The 23,065-nt window shown below is 45.6% G+C and overlaps 1 protein-coding gene across 2 annotated transcripts in view; it reads right to left on the bottom strand.

Moving 5' to 3' along the window:
- Positions 1-23,065, bottom strand: part of THSD4 (thrombospondin type 1 domain containing 4) — a 580,073-nt gene that overhangs the window by 11,070 nt on the left and 545,938 nt on the right. For both annotated transcript variants that reach the window (XM_088025131.1, XM_028100463.1), the window contains 5 exons: positions 21,337-21,612; positions 14,970-15,099; positions 13,830-14,034; positions 13,107-13,280; positions 4,610-4,783 (listed from right to left, as the gene is read on the bottom strand). In XM_088025131.1, coding sequence (XP_087881257.1) covers positions 4,610-4,783; positions 13,107-13,280; positions 13,830-14,034; positions 14,970-15,099; positions 21,337-21,612 — 959 coding nt within the window. The remainder of the gene's footprint in view (positions 1-4,609; positions 4,784-13,106; positions 13,281-13,829; positions 14,035-14,969; positions 15,100-21,336; positions 21,613-23,065) is intronic.

Raw genomic sequence — 23,065 nt, 5'->3', positions numbered from 1 at the left:
TTGTGTGTGTGTGTGTGTGGGGGGGTATGTATGTATGCATGAAATAGCATTTGAAAACAGGAAAGGACACTCATCCTTGGTGGACGAGAAATTATGGGGAATATTTGAATGGTGAAAGGCAGGTGGGATTAAGTTGAAGGAGCACATCATAGTTCAAAAAGCACATAGAAGAGTATGCCCAGCAGAGAGGAAGCAGCTCAAGAGCTTCAGGTGAGAAGGAGTACGAGAAGCAGGAAGGAGGCCTTGGGATCGTGAGACAGTGATCAGCTAAGGCACTGACCAGAAACAGCAGGGCAGGGCTGACTGGCAGGGGAAAATGAAGGCATCTGCCTCTACTATCAAAGGGCAAAGTGAGGACACTTTTGGATATTTAAGGGTTCAGAAACTTACAGCTCATGATCCTATTCGAAAGACTTACTGGATAGTGGTCTCTGATAAAATGAAAAAGAACCAGGAAGAAGACATAACCGGGAAAGACACAAAGTAGAAGAGTTGGTAAGAGCTATTGTTAATAATGGATACAGGGGTTTGGGGGGATGATGTTCTGGATGTTCTGAAATTAGACAGTGGTGATGGTTGTACAGATTTGTGAATATACTAAACACCGCAGCATTGTGAACTTCTAAAAGGGTGATTTTTTTTTTATGGTATGTGAATTATATTTCAATTACAAAAATAACCTTTGGAGGGGAGACAGCTATTTTTAAACCTAAATCAGTATTTCCTATAAAATTAATTAACATTAATATGGAGCTAGATCCAGATGATGTCAACATCTTTTTGGAGATATTGTGGATTGAGAAACTGGAGGTAAGTACATGGGGACTTAAGGCTTCTGTCTGCTTTTGGGGGAGGATGTGATTGCTGATAGCTTGACACAGAAACATGACAGTTTAAAACTCTGTGCTAAAAATTTGAGTGTTAGGACTACATGAATAAAAATAGGATTTATAACTTCCAAAATGTTAGAGGGGAAAGATGGAATTAAGGAAATCTGATCTGTGCACATGTGCAGAAAGGAAAGAAGAAACAGATCAAGAAAGCATGGCAATAACCTAAATAGGAAACACAAATTAAGATGGCGGGGAAAAGTCCAAGCATGTAAGTGATTACAATAAATGTGAATGGTTAAAATTAAGAAACAGAGACTTGCAGATTGGGTAAAATTAAAGACAAAAATAGTCCTGCATACAAAAGACATTCCTTAAAAAATACATAAAAATTGACAAAGATATACCAGGTGAAAATCAACAATGAGTAATCAGAGTAATTCAAATATCAGATAGAATATAATTCATAGAATTCATAGAAGAAAGGCATAGAAGACAGAGGTGGTATTTAACAGCGATAACTACTTCCACCGAGCAGTGGTAGTGATTATTTCTACACCTGAATAATTCCTGCATTTGTACTCTGGTGGATCACTGATCCAAGATGAGAGTGGAAATATCCACACAGATGCCAGTGAAAATGAGTTCGGACAGAAAGGCAGACAAAAGAACTGCTCCCAATGGTAGAGACTGTGAAAGCCCCTCCCCCCCCCCGCAAGAACAAGGACAATCTACAGGTGAAGTAAACCCAGAACTGGAAGGCAAGAAAAGAAACATCTATGCATCAATCTAGGCACCAATCTAGATATTGGTGGAATAGCTTATGAGTAGGATTTAGGCTACTTTGGCACCAGGTATAAAAAAAACTCCTTAAGCTTGATAGGTCTCATTCTCTTGGGCTGGCTTTCTCCACAAGCCCCGACAAGGCCATCACCAGCACCTCTGCTCACAACTTCTCAGAGAGTCTCCTCCCTTAAGTCTACATTAAAGTCCCAGGGAAGGATTTTGCTAGGCTTGGCTTGGGTTCCATGTCCACCCTGGACAGTTCACTGTGCCCAGGCTCGTGGGGCGTTCCAGATGCCAACTTCATTCAAACCACATGGATAGAAGGAACATTTATTTTCACTTTGGTTTCAGTACATAAGCATGCTCTATTTCATTTTCTTTGGGCATAACATCAGAGTCCCAGGGTAGGGAGGTGACAGCAGGCTCCAACATCCTTATAAATCCAGAGCTAAAACCTTGTCTCATTCAATCATGTCCTGACCCTTTTGGGCATCAGGGCACTGAATTCCATGTGTCTAATCTTGGCGGAAACAAACACTGCCTTCACCCACATTCACAATCACTCTCAGTTCTCTGAATAGGCCTGGAGTCAACAGGAGGCCCACAAGCAAAAAAGACCCTGAATCCTGCTCCCTTCTCTTCTGAGATTGGTAGACGTTCAAGTTGAGTTGCACTGCTAATCCTCACCATGTGGAGGCTGTCCCAGTTTCCCAGAGGACTCTTGCCTTTGCTTTGTTTCTGTGGCTATTTGGTGTAATGCAGTCCCCTCTGAATTATCTTTGGGATTTGGGTCCTAGGTGTTTTGCTACCAATAGTGACATGGAAAACAGTGGGCAGACAAAATAATAAACACAGGGAACAGGGAACTAACATGCATTCGTAGGTATTCTCATCCTCACGTTTGGATGGGGAAACAGGCTCCCAGACGTTATGTTGCCTGCCCCAAGTCAGAAGAACTACAGAGAAGTAGAGCTGGGACCAGCTATCAGGTAAGTCTGACTCTGATAGGCACTCGTGTAGCTCTGGGAGTACCTGAATTCTCTTTCTTTTTGAATTTTCTATATTTTCCAGTTTGTATTATAAAAACATTAGAGGAAATTTGAGAAGAAAACATTTACCCACGTTGTTCATATAAAAACCCATTCTTCAAAGGGGCTGAGATAAAGTTCACTCACTGGTTTTCACTTGCCACTATATCATGTGTACTTTCTATGTCTCCCTAATTATCGCTGTTGTTGTTACATAGTATTTTAATGAGTTATGATACACTGTAATATCCCTAAGTGCCCTGCTGTCATGAACACCTCTGTTAAAAAAGCCTTTTTTTTCTTCTGTTAATTATTTCCTTAAGATGAATCCCCAGAAGTGGAGTCACTGGTTAAGGCAAATGAACATTTTTATGGTTCTTGACTTTTATTGCCAAATTGCTTTCCAAGGGGGTTGTATCAACTTACAAGGACAGGGCAGTCTATTTTTTCAGGGTCTGTTTTTAGAGCTACTTAAAAGAAATCAAATTCTATACGGAGCCAGGGGTCCTGATAATGTATAAATCATGATCATCAGCCAAAAAGTCCTTGGAGAACCAGCCAGTCCTGCCAAATGCTAAGTGGCCAGAGAACTCAAAATACTAACGGCAATCATAACAGGGCAGTAAAGAAGGAACGATCTTTTCCACATTTTCTTAGGGGATTTGTGTTCAATTTTGGAACACCGAGGAAAACATCAGCTGATCAATGAAGTTACTTTATTAAAGTATTTGGTATTATCTGTTCTTTATAAGGAACAACTGCAACTTTTCCTGTATCTGCTTCTATTTCCCCCCTCAGTTTTATTGAGCTACAATTGACAAATAAAATTGTAATATATTTAAAATGTACAAATGATGATATGATGTACGTATGCATTCTGAAAGGATTCTCACAATCAAGTTAATCAACACATCCATCACCTCACATACTTACCTCTTTTGTGTGTGCATGAGAATGCTTAAGTTCTACTCTCCTAGCAAATTTCAGTGATACAGTATTATCAATTGCGGTCACCATGTTATATATTAGATCTCAGAACGTATTCATCTTGTCACCAAAAATTTGTACGCATTTACCAACCTCTCCCCATGTCCCCACCCCCCAGACCCTGGCAACCACCATTCTGCTGTTTCCCTGAGTTTCATTTTTTTTTTTTCAGATTCCACATGTAAGTGATACCATGTAGTATCTGTCTTTGGCTGTTTGGCCTATTTAACTTAGCATAATGTCCTTCAGGTCTACCCATGTTACCACAAAGGGCAGGATTTCCTTCTTTTTTATGGCTGAATATTCATATATATATATATATACACACACACTATATATGTATATATACACACACCACATCTTCCTTAGGTTATCAACAGACACTTAGGTTATTTCTAGACCTCGGCTATTGTGAATAATGCTGCTATGAACATGGGAGTGCAGGTATCTCTTTGAGATACTGATTTGGCTTCCTTTGGATATATCCTTGCAAGTAGGATCGCTGGATCATATCTCTTTGTGCTTCTGACACTCAAATACAGACAACACTGGCTTTATTAACAACAATAATAGGAGCAGCAGCTACGATTTATTGTGTATTTGTTGTATGTCAGGCACTATGCTACATTCTTCATAGACATTACTTCATTTCTCCTAAAAATAACCTCACACAGTATGGTCATTAACCTTTTATAGACAAAGAAACCATGCTAGATCATACGCTCCCTGAGGGCAGGGATATTCGCGTTGCTCATTGACGTATTCCAAGTGCTGAGAAGAGCACATAATAGGTGCTCAAGAAACACTGTTGACTGAACGAGGCTCTGAGAGCATAAGCAGCTTCTCCAGGGCCACAGGTAGCACTGCTGGGATTCACACCAGGATGCCTGGGATACGCCGCGTCCTGTTTCCCGGCCCCTCTGCTATGCATGCTCTCTTACCAGGGACGGATGAACCCAGCCAGCTCTGGCCACTCACCTGACTCCAGCTCCCTGCAAACCACTCCACCTTGCCTGTGCAGGGCCCATTGTCACATGGCGTGGCCTCCGCGGGTCGGTTGTTCCCACAGCCCTCCAGGGGCAGGCTGCTGATGTGGTTGGTCATGCACACCACCGAGCGTGTCCGCACTCCAGCCCCACACTCTGCTGAGCACTGCAAGACAGGAGATGGGCACGTTAGAGGGCAGGCCCCCTGCAGGCTCTGAGGCTACTTTCTAATGATGTGAAGGACTGAACATCTCGTTTCCCCACCAACTCTTTCCCCTAGAGTCTCTGACCACTTTTCACGCCCAGCCTACTCCATTATGGGACGTCAGTATGGCAAACCCCCATCTTAGCTTTTCTAGGACAGTCTTCATTCCAAATACCCTGTCCCAGTGCTGTGACTGATACGTTTACACTTGTCAGACAACCTGCTTTGACTTTTGCTCTTGAAAACAGATCCAGCAGGAGAAGAGTGAGAGCATAAACACTTGGGCATAGGTCTACTTGCTGGTAGCTGAGTCTGGGCTGTTCTGGGGAAAGTGAGGAAGTGAAGTCTGTCACCTCAACCCTGCTGCCTGATAGTAAGGCAGGGGTCCCAGTCCTTGAAGGCACAGGGGTGACAGCATTAGCAGACAGCTTCCTATAGATGGAGAGCTTGGCCTGGGAACCAGACACATTGGTGTTAACATCCCTACCAGCCTGGTGGCCTGGGGCAAGGAACCCAGCCCCTTTCACCTCTGGCATGCTCATCTGGATAGCATATTCCTGGCAGGATTACAGGTAATGAATAATGTGCTCTGCATACAGAAGGTGCTCAATAAATGGTATGGGAGATTGAGATAGTCAAGTTCTCTCTCCCCACTCTAAGATAAAGAAACTGAGGTAAGGTCTTCACTTAAAGCCATGGAACTGCCAGTGATTTCTGTCCTACAAGCACACTCTGTCCTCATCTAGGGCCTACTGAACACATTCCCGAGTCACACCCCAAAGCTTGAAGAGCATTTTCCATCTGTCTTGAAATGCTTTGGGATGCTGCCTTATTTTGCTGCTCATCCTATCTGTTCAGACCTTTCTGGACCTCTTCGAGTGCTCCCCAAGATACCTCATGTTCACCATGTAAAACAATGGAGCACCCCCCTCACCACCATCCCCATTGCTACTCTCGGTTTTCCAATCTGTGCTCACATTTCTACCAGGATTCACAAGTTGACCGTTCTTTTGCATTCTTGCTTCTGCCATCAAGCCAAACTTCAGATCTCACAGATTCTGGTTTCACATTTTTCCTGTCGTGCTTCTTTCTGCCCATGGTTCCCAGCATTGATGTTCTTCCCCTGCGACTGTGGCCACAGTGTGTTCCTCGGTATCACCACCTTTTCTAATTGGCTGAGCTTCCAGGTGCTGGGAGTGCCATGGTGAAAATCCCTGACGCCGTCCCAGTCCAACATGGACCTCCCTACCTGGCCTTCAAGCTCTCCTGTAAGACGACCTGAGTCAGCCTCAGTCTTCTAGGCTGACTTCCCATTACTCTCTCCCACACAGCTCATGCTGGACAGAGCCTGGGTCCTCCCTTTCCCGACTGCATGAAGTGCTCACCGTGCCTTATGCATGCTGTTCCTTCTATCTGCTAGAGAGCTCTTCCCCTTCATCAGGACACACTGAAATCCATTCAGGCTCAGCTCAAAGGCCATCTCCTCTGTGAAAACTCCCTTGACTGCCTGATTCAGTATACTCTTTCCAGCCTCAGAATTCTCAAGACACTGCTCATCCTACTATCCTCCTTTGTACTACAGTTACTTATGTCTTACTTTATTTTTTCCTTTATAGAGGTAGGCTCAGTGAAAGCAGGGACAATTGAATCATCTCTACTTCCTTCTCAGGTCAGCACCTTACCCATGGGCAATGAATAGCAGTTAAATAAATGAACACAGACTTGGGTCCTTCCTTGCTCCTCTCTCTTCTGTTACCAATACGTTCCAACTCTGAAAGTGGCTGTTTAGAGGACAACCAAAGCCCATTCTAAGCGTTTCTGCTGGGTATTCCCTTAAAAACAGAGTCACTGTTTTTTGTTTGTTTTTACCAACATTACTATTTTAAAAAAATAAGCAAAAGCAATATAATTTAAATAAAATTCAAGAAAGGAAGAAAAAGAAAAAAACAACCCTGGTTCCTTACCAAAATTTCCATTTTCATTTTTGTATATTGATATCTAGTCTTATAAAATCACAGCCTGGATGAATAAGCAAACATTTACATGACCACTGCTGGGTTGGGCCTGACTCCTCAGGGAAAAAACTCTCTGAGGCAAAGAGCCTGAAGAGGATTAGAACATGCCACCCCAAAATGTGCTGCTTTGACATATTTTGAACTGAAGGTGATTGAGAAACATCAGATCCAGGAAGGGCTCTCTACCCTCCCAATCCTGCCTAAAAGCAGATCATAAATTTTCACGTAGTATCTGGAAGAAGAGAACATTTTTATAATTGGTGTTGGGAGCTGATGCCAAGATGAGTCTAAACAAACAAACTTTACCAAAATAACCCTTATCTTCCATTAGTATCCCCCATATATTTATCAGTCACTTTCCTACCTTTTATTGCCCCTAGAAGCCCCAGCCCCTTTCCTTTGTCTAGTCACTTCTTCAAAATTTATCATTGTTTGTTAAAATGGTATAGAAGCGTTCAAGCCTAACTGCTTCGTTGGGATTTTCATTTCTTTCCTATGAGGCTCCCTGTGCCATGTAGAAAAATGAACATCACATAAAATGTGTCAGCTTTTCTCCTGTTAATCTGGCTTTTGTCAGTTTAATTTGCAGGCTTCTATTGCAGAACCTAAGAGGATGGAGGAAAAGTTTTTTTTTTCTCCCCTACAGGCTCACAAACACTTTGCATGACTTACACTCTATTTGCATTGTTATTAGGAATTTGAGCCAATGAGTCAGTCCTTTTTACAACAACAACAACAAAATCCTTTGTTACAATAATTGGAATGTTCTAGGCTGAAGGGTTTTTTGTTTCAGCCGTATATTATCTGGTCTCTTTCCTAGTTTTAAACACTTGAGATATTTAAATCCTCCTGAAAAATACAAGGCAAATTAAGTTATCTTCTTATTTCAAACCGTAAGAATATTTCTTTCCATGTAGTTTCCATTTGACTAACTTAATTTCTGCTTTCCAAACCGAATAATGTCTTCACATCTGGGAAAATTTCCCCATATCCCCATGTGCTTCATATAAAAGAAGAAACGTTAAGGACCAAGCCAAGCGCTCAATGAGAGGACACTATAGGGATGAACCCTACAGAGGGACTTCTCTTTATTACACCGGCTCTGACTCAAGAAGCCTCTCAGCAGGAATGAGGGGAACGATGGGCCCCTACCAGGCAGCAGGGACTACCCTGCAAAACCAGGCACTGAAACACCCATTCACTATCCTTGAAGGATGTCCCGGAAAGAAGGATCAAATCCACTTGGTAGTCAGAAAAGGACCTGACTCCCAGCTGAACTTCTGGGCTGACAAAACACAGAAACACATAAAATTTCTAGGCAACCGTGTGGTGAGGATTGTCTTCTCACTCCAGCAACAGCTGAATGCTAAATTTGGCCCAATCAGCCCTTGAGGGACTGACTACAGGGTTCTAATGGCTATTCCTGATTTTCAGGTTCATGTATCATCTTCCATAATTAAGTAACACAAAGCTCAATGTCTTATTTCTTCTCTTGGAAAACATCCTTAGACATTAGGTGTTACAAAATTGAGGCTGGTGGACTTTCTAAAAGTTTTCTTCTTCTTTTTCTGTTGTGACTAAATATTGCACATGTGTTTAAACCTGTCATTGATTTATAGAACTAAAAAGTCTATGATGCCTATGTCTGATAAGACCCGCCCTCAGTTAAAGGTGGCTGCAAGGACATGTTTACGATGAGTCACTGAGTCAGAAAAACTACATAGCCCTGGAAGTTTAAGAGAAGATCCAGGTGTGAGTTTACAAGTTCAATTCAATTAGGTAGAGATTAATTAATTTTATTTTATTTATTTTTTAAAGATTTTTATTTATTTGACAGAGACAGTGAGAGAGGGAACACAAGCAGGGGGAGTGGGAGAGGGAGAAGCAGGCTTCCCGCCGAGCAGGGAGCCCGATGCGGGGCTCGATCCCAGGACCCTGGGATCATGACCTGAGCCGAAGGCAGACACTTAACGACTGAGCCAGCCAGGCACACCGAATTAATTTTATTTTAAATTAATAGTTAAATTAAATAATTAAAGAAATAGGATGTATTCTGGATCCTTAAGTGTTTGTGCACTTCAATCACATTTTCTTTAATCTCTCCCCCTTGAGCTCATTACATGGAAGCTGTATCTCATTCATGCCTGGCATCGTTAGGTGCTCAATACATGTTTATTGCAGTTGCAAAAAAAAAAAAAAATGGCATAGCTCAGGCTAAAGCTTAACAGGGTTGATTTTTATACAAAGCCACTACTCACGTGTGAAAGACTGCCACCAGCTGGTCATTCCTGGGGCTAAGTGGTGACTCCAAGGCCCACCCCATGATCTCATCATCTAGGTCATGGTTTCAAATATGTTATCCCCTCATGCTCATTCAGCTTTGTTGCCAATGAGGAAACGGAGGGTCAGAGAGCTGCTTGCTCAAGGTGTAATAAGAAATAAGTCCCGGGAAAAGTGCTACCAAAGCCTCCTTCCCACTCATCTACTCCAGCCATAAACATTCTGGAATAATGTTATGTTCTGGGGGCTGATAAAGCAAAATTACCTACTTGTTTATATCAGAGCACTAACCTGACATCTTTCTAAAACATCTTTCCAAAAAAGAACAAAGAAGTTCTCTAAACAGAAGAATACAGTGCTCATCTTTCCTCTATTTAGAATTTTAAGGCAAGGGTTAGATCCAGCAAGTACTCAATGTTAAAATGCAAAGCAAATTTACATTAAAGGGAAATTTACAAGTGTTTGTTGGAGGGGGAATAAAGAATAAGGGTGGATTCAGTTAGAGTTGGCAAACAATAGCTTAGTCTAATTAAAATTCACGCTTTACAGGTTTTAAATGCCATTAACGTGTTTATAATTAATACACATGTGAAAAAGGAAGGTTACTAAATTATACATATGAGGTATTATGATCTGTATCCTTCAAATATGTGTGAGTACAAAAAAGCTATGTATGTTAAGTATGTATGAGTAGAAAAAAGCTTGACAATATAGCTTACAAATCTTAAAATATTATCTGCTAGTAAAGAGATTATAGGTATGCTTTTCTGATTTTTTTATAATACTATATGTTACTTTATGACCAGAAAAGGTGAACATTATTTTCTTATCCATTAACTACATTAGTTCTTTAATTGGAAGTGAAAAATTCTTTGAGAGATGTTTGCAAACACACATTCAAAAAGTAGAAAATGGCATTTTTACTATTTTGTTAAGTAGAGATAAGTTATTAAGTGTGTAGTCATATAAGAACTATGATTAAATCTTTTAAATATTTCAGATGCATTATAAACTCAGCTGTCTTGCATTGTCTTATCTTTGCATATAGCCTTTTATTAATTACACTGTTTGTGTTATATAAATAAATGTTCTCTATAGTTTAGAATAATGATTGATGAAGATGAGGAAGCATTTACTGAGAAAATAATTTCAGCTGTTTTAACCTTTACACGAGCATTCTAAAACTTTGATTTCCTCTAGTGAATGTGAACCTTAAGAAAAATTTCCAAACTTCAGTCTACTCGGACATGTGAGTCATTGAACATTCATGGAAGAAATTATTACCTTAAGCTCTGCATATTCTTTATGAGATTTCATATAAATATTAAGGATTAAAAGGGTTTAAGTGCTCTAGACTTCAAACGATCTTGTTCCTTTTGTTTCATGACTTAAACTGGTATTATAAGTTCTCTGTTTGCATCACAAACTTTTATATTATAGGACACAGACATTTTAGCTTAAGGTCTTATGTATAGTTGACAAAAATAATTTTTGTCCAAAATTATTTTAAAGAGTCTTCCCAAGAGGAAAATGAAAGCCCGGCATCATTCTTTTTATACATTTGTTTGCACACTAACTTCACCGAATTTACCGCGAACACAAATGAGTTTTGGGATGGCTAGAAATCCAGAAACACAAAAGAGTTAGTTGAAGGAACTAGGAATTTTTAGGAGAAGAGGTGGAAGAGGTCTCCAAATATCTGTAGGGCTGCAGTGTAAGGAGGAACACTCATGTTCTGCAGGACAGGAGTGGGAGTTAGCAAGACACATTTTGGTCTGATGCCAAAGGAACCCTCTGGGCAACTGCCTGGACCCGCCATGAATTTCTGGGAAGGAGTTAGACTCAGGGACGCTGCAGAGGGCTCCTCATGCTGGCAGGGAGGCTGAGCACAGTGGCTTCTGGGGGGCCTCCCAGTGCTGCTTGGGCGCTGCCAGGAGCTGAGGTATGAGCTGGGAGGCTTGGAAGGAGGGAGAGGGGATGTACAGACAGAACGGGGCTGGGCCCTGCTGGACTCAGCCTCAGGGGCCCAAGTCTGAGTCCATGGACACCTTTCGATGGGCACCTACTCTTCACTGTTTCCTTTGGGTCAATGCCTTCTTGAGGACTAATTCGGTACCCGTGACAGCCCACTCTGGGACAGAGGCACAGTTAGCTGCTTGTCCTAAGAGTTCAGTGTTTGCACACGGGCTCTCTATCTGGGGACCATCTTGGGGCTAAAGGGGAGTGGCTGTAAGCCACGAGGTGTCAGTAATCCACAGCAGGTCAGTCACTCGATGAGAATCTCCAGGATGATCTCTGCATGTGAGGTGAAGCCTGCGTTGGCAGGTCTGTTCCTCGACGACTCCCCCCACCAAGGTGCAGTGTTACTGTGATGATGGGGACAAAATTAAGGGGCATCTCAGCACCAGATGGAGGGGAAACCCCTATGAATGCTTGCAGGGTGATGCTCAGAATACCGGACAATGCTCACCAGTCAGGAGGGATGCTGGCCCAGTAATCCACCCGTGTGGTGGGATGGCGACGCATGAAGGTTTCCTCCTCTGAACTTGAGATGTCGCCCTGTTGTTGTTCACATGATTCCACGGGGAGAGGAGGCTCCCGCGCTCAGTCTTTCCTAAGGCTCTAGGAACTTGCCTGGTCCCCTCTTACCCTTGGCCCACCAGCCTCAGTGCCCCCTGGGAGCCCGTTAGGAAGGCAGATTCCCAGGCCCACCTCCCTGCTCGGACTCAGCCCCGGCACCGTGCGGGGATTCCCAGGTGACCTGTAGGCACACTGAAGTTTGTCCGCATGGTGAGGAATTCTGATAAGGGAAACGGTGGCCACCTGGCCCAGCCAAGAGGAAGGCACTAAGGACAGAGACAGCCAGTCCTGGCTCCATCCCAATTCAACTTGCAAGGGCTCTAGACGATCCAGAAACCCAGAAACCGTTGGGGTGGGGCCAGCCCACTGCCCTGGGAAGAATCCCCTGATGGCCTGTCCCACTGCCAGCCCATTAGTCAGGGGCTTCCTCAAGAAAAGGAAGGCAAAGTTCACTCTCTCCTTCCCTCTCTCTCTTCCCCTCCCCAAGGTACACTCTGTAATTTTGCTTAATGCTTTTCCCTAAACTTTTTTTTTTACTGTGGTAAAATACACATAACATAAAATTTACCATTTTAATCATTTTCAGTGTACATTTCAGTGGTATTAATCACATCTACACTGTTGTGTAACCATCACCAGACCCAACTCCAGAATCCCTATAAATCCTATTTTTGTCATTTTTTTGGGGGGGGGGAGAGCACGCACAACCATGCATATAAGCGAGGAGCGGGAGGGGCAGAGCAGGAGGGAGAGAGAGAGAATCTTAAGCAGGCTCCACGCCCAGTGGAGCCCTGCATGGGGCTAGATCTCACGACCCTGAGATCATGACCTGAGCCGAAATCAAGAGTCGGATGCTTAACCGACCGAGCCACCCAGGCGCCCCTAGTTTTGTCTTTGATAGAGGAACTCTATCTCTTGCTGCTTTCCCTTGCACATAGGTAACTGATGGTTAACTATACATGCCTCAGACTTCATCTTTACATCTGACACCAGGGACCCCAAGGGAGGCCAGGCTACTGGGAGGGGAAGAGTCTGTGAACTGTGCTGAGTTAGTAAGAAGGAGAGAAGGGGCCTGCCGCCTGCTGAGTGCATTTATATGCCAGACACTCACATACCATATGAGGGCTGCAATGTAATTCTTCCCCTTCTTCAGTATTTCATGATTTAATGTTCATGTGCAGTGCGAAGGAGAAGGAATTCTCTCACCCCCACTGCTCACCCTTGTAGCCCCTCGGTCTTTGTATGAAGACAGAAAGCCTCTTCCCCAAAGTCAGAAGTTACCCTTGGGATTCTCAGCTAGTGATTCTCCTCGTGGTGTTGGGGTGCCTGTCACGTACAGCTCCTGCCCACTGGCCCAGCAGCCCTTGGTCCCGGCTGTAGGAAACCCACTCTGCCTGCCCTCAGCTCACCCTTTCACTCCACTCGGTGAGGAACCAGCTCTTGGCACAGGGCCCCATGTCACAGTTCTCAATGTCGTTCGGCCGGAGCTTCATGTTGCATTCCTCATCGTCGACCACGTCCCCGATGTTGCTCACACACTTCACGTCTCGGGTCCTCTGTCCCACCCCGCAGGGCACTGAGCACTAAAACAGCAGGAATAAGTCAGTGGGATGGGCAGCGTTACCTTTGGGGGCCTCTCCAGCTCGGGTGCCCTCATCCTTGTCACCTGCCACCCGAGCGACGACTATGGTGAGACCCCCTGGGTGGCTCTGAGTTCCCAGCCCTGAAAACCTCACCAGGTCTTTTCTCTAAGACCTTCTTGGATGTCCTGCCCACTTTGTGGCTCTGGGCCTCCGTTCTGTCATCTGTGAAACAGGGGTGCGAGACTGGAAGGAGCTGATTTCTCATGTCACACGAGAGAGATCACCTGTATGCACGTGACTACCACGGGCTCACCCTACAAGTCGGCTGTGGGCGACTTCTGCACACTACCCTTAACTCTCGAGTGCTATCGGTAACGTGCTTTGGTTTGCAAAACAGTCCTTCCTCTGCACCCCCCGCCCACCCCGGGAAGCGTTCCCTTTAGGAGACCTCAGGGCTGTCCTGAGTCAGGTCTTTGGTGGCGGTGGGGGCGGGGGATGGCAGGGAGTCTGGGAGGGGGAGCTCTAGAGCAGGCGGCCTGCCCCGCATACCGAGGTCCAGTCCGTCCGGATCTGCCACTCGCTGCAGATCTTGAGCTGGCAGGTGCTGGTGGTCTCGGGCTTCTCCAGGTGTTGGCAGCGGTAGGGCTGCACCGTCAGGCTGCGGTTGGCGTACACCTGGCGGCACAGGACCTGGCGATGCTGCATGCCCAGGCCGCAGGTTTTGCTGCACTCGGACCACTCTCCGATGTCCCAGCTAGCTCAGGAACGAGAGAGCGCGAGAGGGACAGATCACTGTCAGCCAGCGGAAGAGAGCACCGCCCCGAGAGCCAGCTCGCACAGAACCATCAGCATCGTTACGGGTGGTCCTCACCCAAGAGCGTGGCTCAACGCCTGCCTAATGGCCATCGGACTCCGTGAAGCAATGTAACTCTGTCGACAAGCTCTTTACCAGTGACGACGGCCCAGTTTGAGAAAATTAAAGAAAACCGAGAAGGTGCAAAGGATTTTTATCTAAAAAACGCCCCAAACTCCAAACGTTAGTTTTATCATCGCCCCGTAGAACATTAACCCGCGTTGGATCTTACAAATCTCCAGCATTCTTTATTGCTCATAAGCTACTTACTCATCAGTTTCATGATCTTCCCCTGTCATCCTGCTTTGTCACTTAGTTAAATAAGACATTAGCACACGGCTCAATACATAGGAGGATGTTTCTATTACTTTGAAAATTATGTTGGGACCCTCTTTGGGGGCTCTTTCTCCCTGTTCTTCTGGAAGTGTCCTCTTTATCATCCAGTAACCCACCCAAGACCTCTCCTGAGACACTCTTCCCGACTTCTCCTTGCCCATGTGCCTGTGACTCTCCTCATTCCCTCTGTTCACAGCTCACCTACAGCACCGACCACGCTGGACTGTAATTCCCAGCTTCCCTCTTTGCTTTCCTCACCAGGCTAACACGTAACTGCTCCAAATTACCAAAGGCGTGTGCTCACTGTTAAAGGCTACAAGCTTCTGCGTTCATCCCCAGAAACAGGTGTGCTTGCTGAACAGACTGCAGTTTATGCACAGACTGAGTCTCGTGTGTCTAAATGAGATGTAGACAGATTTTATGTCTGCTAATAAGGTCCTATGCTCAAGCACCCAGAAGTGACCCCATAACTGGCAACCTCCACAGAGAGGCCATCTTACAAGGCTGGGCAAGGGAACAGGTTGCAGGGCTCCTCCTCGGGGGTGGGCTTCATACTGGAGTCACAGTAGCTCTCGGGCACCTCTTCGTGGGTGTTCCGGTGCACACAGCGAAAAATAGGGAACTGCGATCCTGCAAGGACAAGGAGAACTTCTCAAGGACAGCCCCACACACTTGAATGTTGGGCTCTGGGCGCAGGTGCACAGAGATCCGGGTACTGATGAAGAGAGGCTGCAGGAACAGAGAAATGCACACACACACACACACACACACACATACTCCTCCTTCATTCATGCGTTTACACACACCTCCCACAACAGGGGCTGTGACAGGCCCTGTGGACACTGGGGGTGCAAACCGCGGACACGGTTGGAAAGTGCTAAAGGCAGATACAAACAATTTTCATAACAGTTCAAGATACCATGAGGCAGGAGAGTGATTATAACATGAGCACAAGTAATAAATGCCTGAAAGTTTTCTGGAGACACCACAGAGAAAAGGTCCTATAGGGTCCAGCTGGATCCTGCAGAAGGGTGGGGTTTGGGTAGCTGTGGGCATGTGTGTCTTGGAGGGAGGGGGCTGTCCAGGCAACTGAACAGGAAAAAAAGTGCCTGACACACTGGCTTGCATGTGCCTGGAATGTGTGAGAGGCAAACTGAAGCAGAGAAGTAAGAAGATTCAGGACCGGCTTAGAAGAGCAGCAAGCTTCGCCCTACTCTGTAAAGCATTTTACCCATTCCCCTAGTAAAGTACTGATCCAATGGTATTTTTAGTTATTTGAGCATGTCTGCTTCCCATGAGACAGAGAGCTTCTCAGGACAGCACTAATTCTTGTTCATCCCTGTAATCCCAGTACCTAACAGAGCAACAGCCGCTCAATAAACATGCTGAACGGATGTTTATCAGAAGTCTCATATTTGTTTTTATTACTTTGTTAAAAAAATTATACTGCCTCAGCGTTGTTGTTGTTGTTTTGTTTTAAATATGCAGCTGAGTTTCACTGGCTTAATATGGATAAATGTTTTTTGGAGAAAAAGTCAGAATCCGTTAAATGGAAAAAAAAAAAAAAGCCAACAATTCTGCCGGCCTCTCTCTGCTACCCCCTGGTGGCAGCTCGGGAGTATTGCTAAGGGATGTGTACAAAGTGAGAAAGGTAACCAGGAACACGCCATGCAATTGTTTGAAAAATACGGTGTTTCTTCACAAATAACAGTCTGTCCCCCTGCGCCGATCCCCAGTCTAGGCCACTACCCAATTCCTGCCGGGCAGAACATGATCACTCATCCTACAGTTCTGTCTTAGCTCTGTTGCTAAGTGGCCAGGCATTTGGAGTTTCTGAACTTCCAACTTACTACAATTTAATTGTAACTGGAGGGATAACTCTTCACAGAAACGTTTCCCTATTTCATCAGCCATGAAGGGTGTGTCAGTGCTTGTTGACGCTGATCTTGTGTGACCCCCAAGCCAGAGGGTGGTTCTTGTAAGAAACCTTGACATATTGGAAGACAGTTCTGAATCTGAAATGATCATTTGTTTAAAAACCACTCTGGCAGTAAAAATTCATAATGTAGCTATAACTTGGAGACCATTATTTAAAAATAATGTTCCAGGGGCGCCTGGGTGGCTCAGTCGGTTAAGCATCTGTCTTCAGCTCAGGGTCCTGGGATCGAGCCCCACATCGGGCTCCCTGCTCAGCGGGAAGCCCGCTTCTCCCTCTCCCACTCCCCCTGCTTGTGTTCCCTCTCTTGCTGTCTCTCTCTTTCTGTCAAATAAATAAATAAAATCTTTAAAAAAATAAAAATAATGTTCCAGTGAAGTGTAATTATTAGCGGAGTAAAAAGTGGTACTGACTATAAAACTAATAAGAAGCAAAAACTTTTGTGGAATGAAATTTTGTCCAGTGACATAACTGCTTCCATGAAGAAGAGATTTTTTTAATTAAATTCCACAAATATTAAGCACATTGTGCTCGCTTACAAAGATGAATAAGATTCCGTTCACGCCTTTCAGGATACCCATGTGGGACCCAGTTATTAAGGGATTAAGTAAAAATCTTATTATTTATCCCTTCAGACCATGTGGGTGTAACTTTTCTGCTGGCAAGTCTGTGGACTGGAAAGCAAAAGTTACTACTCCAACCACATGGCACTCAGGGGCAATTTAATATCTTTAGCTAAAAGGATACAGGCTACCATAGGAATGCTCTGTGCCTTGGAGGGATGGGTCCTGCCCAGGGCTCTTTGCACGTGGCCACGGACCTTCCTCACCCTCTTAGTGCCTTTACCCTACACTTATTCATGGTCCAGCTCCAGAGTTCAGCCAAGGACGTAAATCCAGAGGCTCACTCTCTGATGGTGAGAACTATAATTCTTGACTCGAATGACCACAGCGGTTTCTTTCTTTGGGTCAGTTTTGATTTCTGCAGAGAATGGGATGGTGACGTCAGGTGCTGGCTGGGCTTCAGGCAGCAGGGAGAATCTGGGATCATTTCAGTTGGGTTTTATGTTGTGCGTGTTGATCAGAACAGAGGTATATTATCCCGGAGGAGGGAACTGTACTGCAGGTAATCTGCAGATATTAAAGCAGGCAAGTCAGTGAGTTCAGGGGACGGTGTGGAGAGACTGGTGCGGCATTGGGGAGAGAGGGACAAAATATGGAGCAAGAAAACAATGAAATCATCTGAGGCTTGGAACTCCAGGAATCGACTGAGCCAAGCCAAAAGTTTGACCAGACAGAAGTCTGGGCAACAGCCAGGTGGAGTATGAGCCACTCTGGGCTGTCGGTGGCAGGACCCCTCTCTGTGACAGTGCTATCGTGAGGAGTGGTTTCCCCTGAGAGGCATGGAGACACACGGTCTGTTGAGTTCCACCAGAAAGGACTGGAGAAGATTTGTGTGGGGACGAATGGTGAGGTCAGAGGGAGCATGGATGTGGGTTGCATCTATAAGAGCAAGACGGTACGTGGGGCGTGGTCCTGGTACATTTGTCACTGCTGCTGAGCTAAACATGGATGCATCCACATGGCCTCATGTGCCCTGCAATCCAGCCAGCGCTGCTGGGAACAAACCTTACAGGCAGCAAAGGAGGGGCATCCAGGGGCTGCTGCCATTTGTCCAGCGGAAGAGCAAGGGGCTAAGAGTACGAGAGAAGGGAGGGCTGGGGGAGAAAACAGCTCTGCTCTTGTTTTATTTCCAAGGAAACTCTTCTGTAGCTCTTGGACTGGAGAAACCGTGCTGTTTCTCAAGGTAAAGAAGAGGATGAGCATGTCATCACAAGCATCCAAGTGGCAGATGCTGTGTGTGTGTGTGTGTGTGTGTGTGTGTGTGTCCACAAGGCAAAGGAGAAAGACTATATTAAGAACGTTAAACAAAATCATATGGAAATCTAGAGAAAAAGATTCTTCAGTTGTGAGTACATAAATCCACATTCTTTAAGCTACAATAGAACACAGTAAGGCAGTAACAGCCTTGCCTATCCAGGATGCAATGATGTAAAAACTACCCTTACACCTTTTCTAATAGCTGGATATGACCCATTTGACAATATATTCATCAATTGGAGAAACACTTGAGGAGTGTCTCCTTGTGTGCTGGCTACCATCCCAGGAGCAGGCGATGCAAAGTGTCCATGCGCGAAGACAGCCAGGCCAGGCAGAGCTGGGACAAGAATGTGTCCTGAGTTGCCATGGGGTCCCCTAGGATAAGTGCCCACCTGTGCCTTGCAGAACCAGGAAGGGCTTCACAGAGGAGGTGCATCTGAGCTAGATCGGGGAGTGTAAGTGGTTTGCTGGCTCCATACCAGAGGATATAGTAAGCGAGGCAGGTGTTTTAGCTCAGTGTGGATCACACAGACTGTGGTTGGCTGGGGGAAAGACAACCAGAATTTTTGGAAATGGGGTCCCTCCATCATGCCTTGAATGACCCGTTGAATGAACACTGGGGTATGTGGCATCAATTCAGTGAATGCAGGGCTGTGTGAGCAGCATGAAGGGTGAGTGGGCAATGGCACATGCTTTCGTCCTTATTCTATTAAAGTCCATGAGGCGATGCCTGATGGTCTCTGGGCACGGCGACATCTCACGCTACTTGAAAGACTGGGCCAGGCGATCTTTACGGACAAGAAAGGGGAGAGAATCTTCTACACATCTGCCATCCTTGATATAAAACCACAGGACGGCAATTTTTCTTCTTTTTATGACTTTCCCTTGTGTGTACCTAGCACAAATGTGTCTGGTTCCTCTGGTGGGCATTGCACCACTAAGTCCATGGTGGAAACTTCAGTAATCACACATTTGGACCCCGGGTTCCTATGTCAACTGCATTTCATCCTGCTCACCTCTACAGTTCCAGGGATGGATCCTGACTGAAATGATTTTGGCCTTCCTGTGTAATTAGCTTTCTGCCTCTGTTCAGACACATTCTATGGGCATATCACTTTCCCTCCGAAAGCTTAAAAAAGAGGTTAGGGCAATGAATCTTCAGTCCAAATTCTTTGCACATGTATTAAGCAAAAGCCCACCAATATCTGAAGTGTCAGCTCCAGAAATCGGTGCTCCAGTTATCAGTCATCACGGAACTGGCTGGGGGTCCAGGCAGGAGACGCTCCAGCCCCTGCGAAGAACCAAACACCTCAATTTGGTTCTCAAAAGCCACCAAGCTAATGCTCTTGGGAAAAAGATAAAGGCTTTACAGGCGGTTGTGAAAATTTCCTGGGTGCAAAATATGTCCGACTTCCTGAATTTTGTACCCTTGGGTACATGCCTCTTGAAGAAAAGAAAAAAAAAAATCCCCAAACCACTTTTCTTAGTGTATCAGTTTTCAAGCAACAGGAACTTCTTGGGATAAAGCCTTCCCATTTCCGTGGCCACCTCCCCTCCAAGGACAGCGGTTTTAGGGTCACAAATAGGACTTCCTTACAAACAGGAGGCCATTACCACGCAGACAGTACCCTTGCCTCATAGTTCCTCGTGGTCACAGACAGATCCTTGCACTAAGGAGCTAGGCCACCTTGAAACTGAGAAACAGCCTCAATTTCCAACCCAGGTGCCAGACATTCAATAAGGGGCTTCTGGACACATTCCACGCCTACCTTAACTTTGGAGTTTTCAAGGAAATAGACCCCAGATCCACCCCACAGTTCAGACTGATATTGATATTGACCACTTTGCCCACAGCCTCCTTTGCTTTGAGCCTATCAAAACTCTCTTTCTTTAAATGTCACCTGAACTCCATCTGCCCTTCTCCTAAATCCTGTAACTCTTTTCTTTTGTTTGGAGAGACACCGTTTGTTCCTTCTGGTGTCTCTGGCATGTGGTCTCCCTTCCTGCAAGGAGTGCATGGAGCTGGTGTGGCTGGGCTGCAGGCTTGCCCCCGGGGTCGTAGCTGATGGGGTTAGGATAATGGGACAATACACGGTGAAGATTTTACAGAGAGAACCGTGAGGAGCTGTGAGCGTTGGTGAGCGTAAGAGCCGGCTCACACCTCAAGCCCCGTGAGTGTGCTTTTTTTCTGGAATCTTAGATTTGAGAATGAGTTTTACCTGGTATTTGTGTACGTATGCCTCAACTTCTCGATCTTAAACTCAGTGAACACATTCTGTGGTTATTCATGAACTCGTCGTGCAGGAGAGGGTTAACTCAGCAGGCCTGGGGTGCTCAAACCCTGCACACTCCAAAGAAAGCCCTGTCTTCATGACTGGCCCCGGAGCAGGGCTGGAGACAACCTTTGAGCCTGTGGGATATTCTGCTGATAGGAGTGTTTTTCCACACCGTATCAGTTTGACAAGATGGTTTATGCCAACAATGCGATTTGGCTGAATGCCTGTATTTGTGGGCCTGTGGTCTTGGCCGTGTTCTATCTATCAGTCTGACTTCTGGGTGCTAAAGGCTGAGTAGCTAATGTCAGTCACGTGGGGGCTCCATGCCTATGTGACTGAGCCATAGTCAGCCCCCTGGACACCAAACCTCAATTATCTAGTTGGCAATAGTTGGTCTTGCTGTCACCCATCACTGCTGGGAGAATTCAGTGCATCCGGGTGCAACTCTCTTGGGATGGGACACCCGGAAGCCGGCCCCCGGTTTCTCCTGGACTTTGCCCCCACGTGCGTTTTCCCCTGATGATACCCACCTGTATCCTTTCACCATAATAAGTTGTGACCACGAGCATAGTTGCTCTTCTGAGTCTTGTGTGTCCTTCTTGTGGCTCATCAAGCTTAAGGGTGGTCTTGGGGACCCTCCACCCAATGTCATACCCATGAACCATCTCACAGTCAGGCTCAAGGAGGGGAGGCTGCGCCACGTCCCTTGAGCCCAGCCACCCAATCCTCGCCCGGGGGGTCTGCAGAGACCCTCCTCGCCCGCACTCGAGCTCACCTTTCCCACAACTTGTGGAGCATTCTGTGGTCCCCAGCTGCTTCCAGTTGTGGTCCCGGCTTCGCCGCGGGGGCTGTGGTGCTGCCGGCACCACATTGTCTGGCCGATGGGAAGAAAATCCATCCGGATGCCTGACTGGGAAGGTCTGTGCCGATTCCGAGGTGAATACTTCGGGGGCCCCGCCGTGCACATCTTCCTTCTCCTCAGCCTCCTCTTTCTCTTCTCCCTCCTCCTGGCCCCTCCCGTGTGTCCCCAGCTGGCCGTTGAAGGGCTCCCCTAGGAGAGGCAGGTGCACACACAGAAGTAAGACTGGTCTGGACCCGGAGTCCTCCCGAGGACATCCCTTGGACATCAGAAATTACGTAGCAAGAGGTCATTTCCAATCCACAGCACATGTGTTTTAAACATGCAGATACCAGTTTCCCTAATATTCAAAACATTGTTAAAAATGAATAAGAAAAAGACGAACGTCTCAGTAGGGAAAGCAGGCAAGGGCCAGGAAGTCACATAAAAAGAAATACTTTAAACAGCCCAAAGTCACACAAAAAGGCTCAACTTCACTCATAATGAAAGAACTACATGTGAAAACAAAAACAATCACCACAACTTTATTAGCCTCACAATAAAGAGGAGGAACTTTGGAGACCCCTAAATCCCTAAACCCCTCACTGAAGATACAGGAAAACAGGGGAGGAGGAGCCTGCTGATAGACACGGAGTTTTGGAGGGCAATTTGGCCATATCTACCCAAGTTTCATTTATTTATTTATTTATTGAATTCTTATTTTATTCAAATTCAATTAATTAATATATAGTGTACTATCAGTTTCGGAGGTAGAGGTCCGTGATTCATCAGGTGCGTAGAACACCCGGTGCTCATTCCAGCACGTGCCCTCCTTAATACCCGTCACCCAGTTACCCCATCCCCTCCACCCACCTCCCCTCCAGCAACCCTCTACCCAAGTTTTAAATGCACATACCCCTCGACCTAGGGATTCAGTTTCTAGGACATTTATCGTACAAATATTCCCATTCTTTTACACAAAGCTGTATGCACAAGCATGGTTCCTAAAGCATGTTTTGAAATAGCCAAATAGTAGAGTGAACTTAAATGTCCACCAGGGTACTGGTTAAAATACGCCATGCTACAACCACGAACGGATGCTATGTTATTTTTTTTCTTTTAAAGAATGAAGCAAAACGTATGTTGTGACACGGAGATATGACTGATGCATTGTTTGATGAAAGAAAAAGCACAGCAGAATTCATTTTGTATATACATCCACACGTGTGTGGCAGGACCCCTTGTGAGAGATTTAATTGGTGTTCAGCCCTTTGTGTCTGTCCCACGTCCCCCAGGCCAAGTGGCCAAGCCCTTAGGTGTTCTGGACTCAGAACCAAAAATTCTCAGGATTTTTGCAGAGAAGTAAAAGCTGCTGGACGTCAACAGCTCTTCCTTCTCACAGTGAAAGCCTGAGTTCTCAATAAGGATAACAGGCCCAGATACTGGGGCCAGCCAATGGGAAGAGAAGGAGGAAGAAAGAGGAGGGAAAAGTGGAAAGCATTTTGAGAGAGAGAGAGAGAGAGAGAGAGATGTTTTCAAGGCAAGGAGAGGCCGAAGTCAGAAGGTCAGAGTTTCCTGAGCACCACAGACTTTACCTGTGCCAGGCAGGGATCTTTACTCATACTGGGGGTGTGTGGGGGGAGCCTCTGTACTTACTGAGACCGAG

The sequence above is a fragment of the Eumetopias jubatus genome, unplaced genomic scaffold, assembly GCF_037043125.1.
Source record: "Eumetopias jubatus isolate StellerSeaLion01/CBP00866 unplaced genomic scaffold, mEumJub1_p1.0 scaffold_7, whole genome shotgun sequence".
Classification (NCBI taxonomy): Eukaryota; Metazoa; Chordata; class Mammalia; order Carnivora; family Otariidae; genus Eumetopias; species Eumetopias jubatus.
The sequence above is the reverse complement of the archived record's forward strand: the minus strand, read 5'-3'. Positions and strand labels throughout refer to the sequence as shown.